Source organism: Pinus tabuliformis, chromosome J (genome assembly GCF_031772625.1).
Source record: "Pinus tabuliformis cultivar Carrire ecotype Pingquan chromosome J, CPIR1, whole genome shotgun sequence".
Lineage (NCBI taxonomy): Eukaryota > Viridiplantae > Streptophyta > Pinopsida > Pinales > Pinaceae > Pinus > Pinus tabuliformis.
The window spans coordinates 1,078,716,428-1,078,726,245 of NC_142295.1; the positions used below are offsets into that span (position 1 = coordinate 1,078,716,428).

Consider the following 9,818-nt stretch of genomic DNA (forward strand, 5'->3'; position numbering starts at 1 on the left):
CTGCTTGAAGTTTTCTACTACGTACGCCCCAATAGTAAGAGGAAAAGGCAGCCAAGGTTTCTTCTTACCTTTGTGCAACACTTTCGAGAAACCCTGTGTCATCTAGTAGCAGACCTCTCGTAGAAGAGTCCTATCTGTGGCGAACTTGGGCAGAGCGTGCGGAGGTCTGTGAGTACCAAACACCCTGACTACTGTTCCCTCATCGATAGGGAACCAGTGAGCTACTTTAACCACGGTCCTCATGGCTCTTTGGGACATGCAAGGTGGATCTTCCCCAAACAACAATTGGTATAATGGGATGATAAATGTTTCAGATATTATATCCAACGTGGCTCTATAAGTCGTGTCCCAGAAAACCTTGTAGTGGCAGTGGACAGGTAGGGGTGCTGATGAGTCCCAATTGCAGCTCCAGTGTTCAAAGTGGCACCTTGAACAAACAGCGTCAAGGAGGTACGAAGACATATAAAATTCTGGGGGTTGTTCGGGAGCTGGGCTCTGAGCGGCGGCTATGTTGGTTCTCAAAGATGATGACAAGATGCTCGCCCAATTGAAAATAGTTCCCTGAGTGGCGATGGCATACATGAGTGGAACCCACGTGCCATAAAACACATCGCAGTCTGCCTTGCCATATAGTCGACACATCATTGCAGCGATTAACTGATACACCCTATGTAGCCCTTCGGTCTTGTATGCCTGATCTGTCCTAACCTGGAACTTCGCAAGTTCTTGCCACCAATTCCTCAAGATGTCTTTCGTCGGGGTAGTGAATCCGGTGAGCCACTTGGTGTTAAAAATCTGTTGCTTTTCAGGCAATTTATAGTAGGCGTTGATATTCAAGGAAGCAATGGTAGCTATAGGCACCCCATCATGACCCCTAATCATCCAATCTTTTGTGCTTGTGCACTGTAAAACCCATTCGATGACTTCAACGCACGGGAATATTGGTGGATGAGCCGCCACTTTATGTAACCTTGACTTTTTGACGTTGATATATACGTGAAAGTCCTCTTGTGTCTCTGGGATATCCCTCTTAGCAAATTCTTCGTAGATCTCATACCAGGAGAGCCTGGTGGTCTTACTTATGTTGCACGTTGTATCTGCGAAGATAGGCGACTGTTCGTCTGGATCTGTTTCCCATGTCCCGCTTCCCGATGCACCTTGAGCTGTTCTAGTAGTTGGATGACCCATCTCGTCTTCAAAAGAGGAAATGGATATGCACTCGAGCTCGACGTCACCTGGCATGTCAAAAATGCAATCCCACGATGAGAGAGAGGGCATAACCATAAACTGAAAATACCAAAAGAAAACTTAGCCAGTGAAAGGGAGGTCACGGGAATGAGGGAGTCGCAAGGTATCTGATGCGATAGTGCGACCGAGGCCACAGGTCGGGTGCGACCGTGAGGTCGAGATGCGAAGGGGCAGACTGTGGGTTGCAATGGTAGGAGGTCGCGGGGAGAGAGGAGTCGCGAGGTCGCGCGGAACGGGGAGTTGCGAGGTCGCGGAGTCGCAGAGTCGCGGGAAAGGGAAGTCGCGAGGTCGCGGAGGTAGGAGGTCGCAGGGAACAGGGAGTCGCGAGGTCGCGGAGTCGCAGAGTCACAGCGAGAAGGATATCACGGCCGCGGGCGTGCGACTACGATTCAGATTGTCCCAGAGGAGGCCTCTGGACAACTTAGGGGGGACCTAGGTCACTTTCAAAAAAAAGGTAAGACTTCGATTTCTTGATCTAACCAGGAGGAACAGGTGTAAGGAAGAGTGAAAGAGTAGGGGAAGGCCAGGATGATTTATGGGGCACAACCGGGGAGGAGAGCTAAATAACGAGTTAAACCATAGGGCAGGAGGTCAACCGGAGGTCAGGGGATGCAGTTTATGCCATTTGGAAGAAAATAATCATTGCAGGAGGGGTGACCGTTACTTACCGGAGTCGGACGCGCGTGCGAAGTCGGTCGGAGGGATCTATGCCTTCTAGTGCGACCAATAGAGCTCTGTAAAATGCGACCGAGGTGCCCTCCTATTTATAAAAATCATCGCAAGTGTGGAGGTCGCAAAGGTCACGAGGAGGTAAAGTGCGACCTTACGACTCAAGGGGCGCAAAATCGCATGGTCGCGTTGGAAGATGTGAATCAGGAATGCGATCTTGCGACCTTGCGAGTCGCGAAGTCGCATGGTCGCTAAGTCGCGTTGGAAGATGTGAATTGGAAATGCGATCTTGCGACCTTGCGAGTCGCGGAGTCACATGGTCACATGGAATATAGGCGGTCGAGAGTGCGACTTTGCGACCTTGCGACTGGCAGGTTGCTGAGGTCACAAGGGTTGTCTTGGTCACGGGTATATGCTATAGTCACGTTGCGATTATGCGACCCGATTTTGTCTCATGGAGTTGCGAATTGGTTTAACTTAGCCAAAATGTGGAATTCCCTCGGATTTACTGACACTAACAAAACTTCGGGAAGGGCCTAACAGGGCCGAAGCTTAGGCTTGATGTAGGGGGTCCAAAATTCTATGTTTACTGGGATTTTTGGAGGTGTTGTCGCAACAGCTACAACAGGGTCCAAGTGGACTTGGCAGGTGGCCACCAATATCCACCTGGATCAGAAGGGCAAAGATCAAAGTATGCAAGCATATTTCTTAAGGATCACCAAGATCAAGAATGATCTCCTATCTATCAGGGAAGTAGTTCCTGACAGGGAAATGACTATCACAACTCTTGGTGGACTGCCACCTGAATGGTATATATTCAGGACTACTCTTCTCAACAATAATGTCATCCCAGGATTTGAGGAATTGATGGCTAGATGTATTCAAGAAGAAACAAGGATGGAAGAGCAAGAAATGCCCGCACTTAAAGGCAATCTCTCTGCCTTTTCTTCTCATGCTAATAGAAGAAACAATACTGGGACTAAATCCAAAGGAAAGGTTAGACCAAAGGGTGGAAGAAAAGGACGATGTTACAATTGCAACAAAATGGGCCACTATGCGAGGGAGTGCCCTGATAAGAGGGACTCACACCATGACGATGATCAAAATCACTCTCAAGGTAATCAAAGGAATGGCAGGTCCAATGGCAGAGGTAAAAGAAATACCGGAAATCAAGGAAGAGGACAACCCTTCAAAAAGGCAAGAAACTCCAGGTATGAATCTAACGTTGTTAGCAATAAGCAAGATGAATATTGTATACCAGTGGCCCTCTCTACTACTGCTCCCCCGAACTCGCTGGGAAATTGGCTTATTGATAGCGGTGCCTCAAGGAACTTCACTAGTTACAAAGAAGCTCTCTCTAATCTGATAGAGAAGGAGACCAACCTGGAAATTGTTCTTGGGGACAACGCAAAATATCCCGTGAAAGGCATAGGGAATGTCACTCTTAAATTGAATCAGGGTAATACAATTCATTTGCTAGAAGTCCTATATGTACCTGATCTCAAAAAGAACCTAGTGTCTGTTTCGGCAATGGAAGACAAAGGCTATAAGGTGACCTTCATCAATGGCAAGGTACGTGTATGGAAAAAGAATTTTAAAGAAGCTTTCACTTTTGGGTTTCGATTCGATTCATTATATCAGGTCGAAGGAAGTCCGCTGGTTTTCATGTCTTGTGACACATCACTTTAGTCCGAACTATGGCATCAGAGGTTTGCTCACCTTCATTATAAAGCTCTACCCAATGCAAGACAAATGGTGACAGGGATGCCCGAGTTCCAAGTAGAGCAAGAAGGTGTATGTCCTAGATGTGCCGAAGGGAAGCTCAAAAGGGGACCATTCCCCTCAAGCCAAAACAAGACATCTGATATATTGCAGTTGGTTCACTCAGACATATCTGGTATGATGCCTGTGAACTCCTTGGGAGGATATTTATATTACCTCACTTTTACAGATGACTATTCTCGCAAGACTTGGATATACTTCTTGAAAAAGAAGGATGAAGTGTTCACTTGGTTTTGTCACTTCAATGCCTTGATCGAGAATCAAACCAAAAAGAAAATCAAGATCTTAAGGACTGATAATGGGACTGAGTATGAATCCAATGAGTTCCATGACTTTTGCAAAGAGGTTGGCATTAAGAGGGAGACTACAACACCATATACTCCTGAGCAGAACGGTGTCGCAGAAAGGAAGAATCGTACGATTGTGGAAGTTGTCTGTGCTATGCTCCATGATCAAAGACTTCTGAAGTTTCTATGGGTCGAAGCTACGAATACCGTCGTATATGTGCAACACCGATGCCCTCACCAAGCATTGGGTTCCAAGACTCCCGAAGAGATGTTCACTGGTAAGAAACCTGATGTATCTCATTTTAGAATTTTTGGAAGTCCTGTATATTTTCATGTGCTGAAGGAGAAAAGGAATAAATTGGGTGCATCTGGAAATAAAGGAATCTTCGTGGGCTATAGCGAAAAATACTAAGGGCTATAGAATCTATGTGGCTGGTCAAAGGGAAATCGAAATTAGCCATGATGTCACCTTTGACGAAGATATGGCTCTTAGCAAAGTTGACAATCTTCCTACTCAAAGGGGATCTAAAGAAGCTGACACCAGGGAACCGAAGGAAAAGGAAGATGAGACGATGCCCGATGTGGAAGAACCTATGGATAGTATTGATCCCCCTCCGCAAGAGCCTTCCTCTTGTAGGAAGAGGCCTTCATGGCTTAGGGGGACACTTGATGACACTGAAGGACACATTGCACCTAGAGGGACTTTCCAGGAAAGTAAGAAGCCGGCTAGGTATCAGGGCTACTTGACCATCATGAGCATGATCATCCAAAATGAGCCTTCATCATTTGCAGAAGCTATCAAGCATCAAGTATGGAAGGATGCTATCACTGAGGAATATGAGTACATCATGAAAAACGATGTCTAGGATGTGGTCCCCAGACCCCAGGACAAAGCAGTTGTCACTTCGAAATGGATTTACAAGATAAAGTATGCAGTTGATGGAAGTGCAGAAAAGTATAAGGCTCGTTTTGTCGCTCGTGGCTTCTCTCAGAAGGAAGGTATAGACTATGACAAGATATTTGCACCTGTTGCCCGATATACCACCATCCGCTCGATCATAGCCCTTACTGCTTCGCAAGGATGGAACCTACATCAGATGGATGTCAAGACCGCATTCTTGCATGGTTCGATCAAAGAGGAAGTCTATGTGGAACAACCCGAAGGATTTGAGATTCATGATCGGGAATCTCACGTATGCAGGTTGAAGAAAGCCCTCTATGGGCTAAAGCAGGCACCCCGAGCATGGTATGAGAGCATCAATAGCTACCTAATGAAGCTGGGATTCACTAGGAGTGAAGCCGACCCTAACCTTTACTTTAAGGTTGAAGATGACAATCCTCTCATACTGGTGCTATACATTGACAACCTCTTTCTAACAGATGTAGACCCTCTCATTCTCAAATGTAAGAGGGAGTTGGCTTCCCAGTTCGAGATGAGAGACCTAAGACTAATGCACTATTTCCTAGGACTGGAAGTCTAGCAGAAACCAGGGGAGATTTTCCTATCTCAAGGAAAATATGTGGTGAAAATATTGGAGAGATTCAGTATGGTGGATTGCAAGCCCGTGACTACCCCGATGGAGCTTGACTTCAAGAAGTTAAGCAGTAGTGCTGCCGGACCTGTTTTACGAAATGCTACCGAGTATCGTCAACTCGTCAGAGCATTGATGTTCTTGGTGAACTCTCGTCCGGATATATGCTTTGCAGTCAACACGTTGAGTCAACATATGGTTGAGCCTCACCACACACATTGGATTGGTGCCAAGAATCTGTTGAGATATCTTCGTGGCACAATCACTCATGGGTTGAGATACAATGTCGGAGATGTGAGACTACTTGGATATACCGATGTTGATTGGGCAGGCAGTGTGTTATTTCTCTTTGGGATCTTCCTCAATATCCTGGATGAGCAGGAAGCAGATGTTGGTGGCTTTGAGCACCGCCGAGGCTGCTAATATGGCCTCTTGTGAGGCGATCTAGTTGCGGAAGCTCTTCAATGAGTTGTTTGGATTCACATCGGATACTACCGTGATCCTGTGTGACAACCAGAGAATCATATATTTCATGATCGCTCCAAGCACATCGATATCAGGTACCACTATATCCGGATATGGTATAGCGGGGAGCAATAAGACTCCAACATATCAGTACAGATGAACAGGTCGCCGAAATTTTGACAAATCCCCTAGGAAATGTCAAATTCTCGACTTTCTGAGAACGACTTGGTGTCGTTGAGAGAGCCTCTTATGAGGGTCGTGTATGATGCATATATTGAGCTCTGGGAGCACCAGGGGGGGCGCGGGGTACTTCTTGGAGCGACATGCGACCACAGGGCGACTCACCATCCCCTGGAAGTGCACTATGTACAAGGTGAAAGGTTCAACCTTCCCCTGTGACACCCCGTGGCCACTGTGGGACAAGATGATTAATTCTCCTGTGGGCCAAGATAATTAGTTCTCCCGTGGCGACTGTGGGACAGGATTGATTAGTTCTCCTGTGGGCCAAGATGATTAGTTCTCCTGCGATGACTATTGGACAGGATGATTCATTCTCCTGTGGACAGGATGATTAGTTCTCCTATCGAGGCATCCTACCCATGCAGTCTGGGACTCATGGGAAGTACCTCTCATCTGATCAATGAGTAGGGAAATGAGGTTAGGGACCATTAGTAGTACTATCGACGGACGCATCGTTGTATCTACCATACTCCCTATGCTAGAATGACCTCCACTGATTTGAGATCAATGATACTGATCTAGGATCAGCGGGAGTGGTATGACACCCTCTAAGACTGACTTCGGGTCAGTGGAGGATGGTATGATATATCCTCGATTATTTTTTCTTCTTCATAGTTCAGCAGAGCCAGCAGTGCAAGGTAGTGCATTTGATGGCTGGGACAGTACCGACGACCAGACAGATTAGCAGATGGAGTTCTCCCTAGTTGAGAGGGAGTGTTAAAATTGGCAACTAGGGCCAAACTATATGTGGGTCATCTCATTTATGGCAGCTGATATTTTTCCTAGATTCCTCTTGTCGAGAGGTGTAGGAATGATCTAAATATCATCCGATCCCGACAAGTATTTATGGAGTTATGAATTTATTTGTATTTACTTGACAAATGGTAAAGGTCGGCCAGCAGTGAAATGTGTGGCACACATGCCCAGTGAATCATATAAATACAAGTGAGGTTGATTCATTTTATCATCATCTCATCTCACTCATTTCTTCTCTCTCTCTCCTTAGCTTTGGGTTACACAAGGAGCAGCTCACACGTGGGAAGGAGGACGCAGTAGGGCAAGGAGGACGCAGAAGCTGCTGAAGGTCTCTTTGACCAGCATTGACCAAGCGTTGACCTTAGAAGAGTGTGGTTTTGGTGTGGCTGCCTCTCCTAGGCAGGCCGCATTTTTTGGCACGAAAATTGAGGCAATCTGACCTCAGGTTTGACCAGCGTTGACTGCCCTAGTTTGGGGCAGCAGGTTGACTTTAGTCAACTGCAGTTTGACTGTGTATTTGGGGTTGTTTAAGGGCTGATTCTTTAGGCTGTTCGAAGACTAGTTGATCAGGAAATTGACCAAGCATATTGGAGGTCAATTTCATCTCGTTTGACTAAGTTTGACTTTGTTGATTTAGGGTTTGCTGCTGCTGATATAAAATTACAGAATTCTGATTTTGTACTATTTCTCTCTGCTGAACTATTGAAGATAAAAGAAGATTTGATCAAAGGGTTTCCCCGCATTGGGGTTTGTCCCTGGCTAGCCGCCACATCTTGTGTCTCTTGTCTTGGCTTGTTTTCTGTCGATCATTTAATGTTCTATCTGCACTTTACTTAATGTATATGTGATTGCTAATCAGTGGTTAATAAGAAGAAAAGAAGTAAACTGCTCTAAGCATAGAACATACCATAATTTAACAAAATTCAATGAAGAGCATTGCCCTGTGCATAGGCTGGCTCCTCATGGAATCAACAACAAACATCCTCAATTTGCAACACCGAACTGCTCTTCAGAACTGAAAACATTCATAGTCACAAACATATCCAGCAAAATCTGAGCAAGACCTCAGATGAGGCACCTTCTCAGTTGATGTTCCATGCCTTTTGAACTCTAAATGTCAATGACCAAACATAGAAATGAACTCCATCTGTATTCTTCTCCTTGCTGACTTGTTTTCTATGTCTGAATTAGCTTGCATCATCAAACTGACTCTGTAGATATAAATTCAGTGGCAGTCATCAATGCCATTTCCATCTAATGATGTAACCTTTGGTCTTTACATCTGATGCCCATGTTGCTGTCCTTGATGCAGCGGCCAGCTTTCAAGTCAGCATTCAAAAACTAATAACAGCAGCCTCATTTTCCAGTGTAAATGATGTGTTAAGGGTTCATATGCATGCTTGAAAGAAATCTTCAAACTGGGCACCCTTACCACTGAGCATAAGCTACAGGACTAAAAAGGTAAAGCTGGAGTAGTCGCTATTATTTTCACAGTCAACAATGCATTCAAGAACACAAGAATGCCAATATTCTTCAGATTTATACCGATGTAAGGAATCTCAAAATGCATCTGCATTTCGGGGGGTAATAATTACCATGACCTATTTTTCAATTCTCATCTTTTCTTGTTCTCTACCCTACAATTTTCTCCCAGAACAAATATCAAAGTTTTGGAAGCCTAACATGGATACATGTTCAACAATTATTTCCTCTGCAAGTATTCATATGAGTAATTCATGAAGAAATCAGAATGGAACATACCCGGCTGCACTCTTGCGTGCACGGGATGCCGTCTTAACAACATCCCCATTTGCTAGAACCACCTGTCAATGTGACAGAAATGTTGAGCACTTTGGAAAGGGTTTCTGAAAAATACCGAGCAAGAATTGTTTAGAAGTAGAGAAAACCAACCTGGAGATTAATAACATTATCACGCATAGTTCCATATCTGCAATCATGAGAGTTTTGAAATGCAATCATTACCAATGTACTAGATAAGAAATTGCACGCTTTTCTTGCTGTCTAGTAATTGAAACAAAGTAACAAATGCCTTGCAAAGCACAGTTTAACCATCAATTCCCACTAATTAAGCAGCACTTAAACATAAAATTTGAAGTATTGGGTGTGCCAACTGTAAGTACAATAACCAAACATCCATATTGCATTTATTGATTTCAAGTTTAGCACTACTGAATATTGATTTTCAACCCCAGATAAAAGCATGTTACTAGTTTGCAACACTTTTTAAAATAAGATTAATACCTTACTGCAAGAGAGCCAGAGCAACGTGTTGCGCACATGCCTCCAATTGTAGCTCCAGGTCCTATTTTTAAGCAGAAAAGTCTTTCACTAAGAAGGGCACCTCCAAAGACAGTTTAAATGAAAATAATTTAAGTTTTACCTCAAACCCACAATACACAGTTAAGACTACGTTAATAAGTATAGTTTTGAAATTTCTGCCAGATATCAATTTGGAAGTATTTGGAGCTTTAGAAATTCATTAAAAGAGGAACAATGATAAATTCGACACCATATATTTCACATGCATCAAATTTAAGATAACCTGCTTATATCAAACAACCACTCTTAGTCCATATTGCAAAAAGGACTAAGACCCCATACAAGCATGCACATGGGTTTTGGCTCTTAGCATCAATCATTAAGCCTTAATGGGCATGGACCAGTAAGGTGAAGATTAAGCTACTTTTGGCAAATATCCAAAAGCAGTTTCAGACTTTAGCTCAATGATTCTGATTCATACAGGCATTGATCACAAAATTCATTTCATGCAATAAGATTCCCACAGTAACTAGCTGCAGCCTACACTCAGAGGCCACCT

General features: G+C 44.3%; 1 protein-coding gene across 1 annotated transcript in view; it reads right to left on the reverse strand.

Annotated features, from left to right (window-relative positions):
• The window catches only part of LOC149230696 (FAD-linked oxidases family protein), a 326,280-nt gene extending 316,948 nt beyond the window's left edge, over window positions 1–9,332 (reverse strand). Inside the window, exons 1-3 of the mRNA XM_089376125.1 lie at window positions 9,242–9,332; window positions 8,891–8,927; window positions 8,741–8,802 (exon numbers count right to left, since the gene is read on the reverse strand). Of these exons, the coding sequence (XP_089232251.1) occupies window positions 8,741–8,802; window positions 8,891–8,927; window positions 9,242–9,279 (137 nt within the window). The 5' untranslated portion in view covers window positions 9,280–9,332. The remainder of the gene's footprint in view (window positions 1–8,740; window positions 8,803–8,890; window positions 8,928–9,241) is intronic.
• Between the last annotated feature and the right edge of the window lie 486 nt (window positions 9,333–9,818).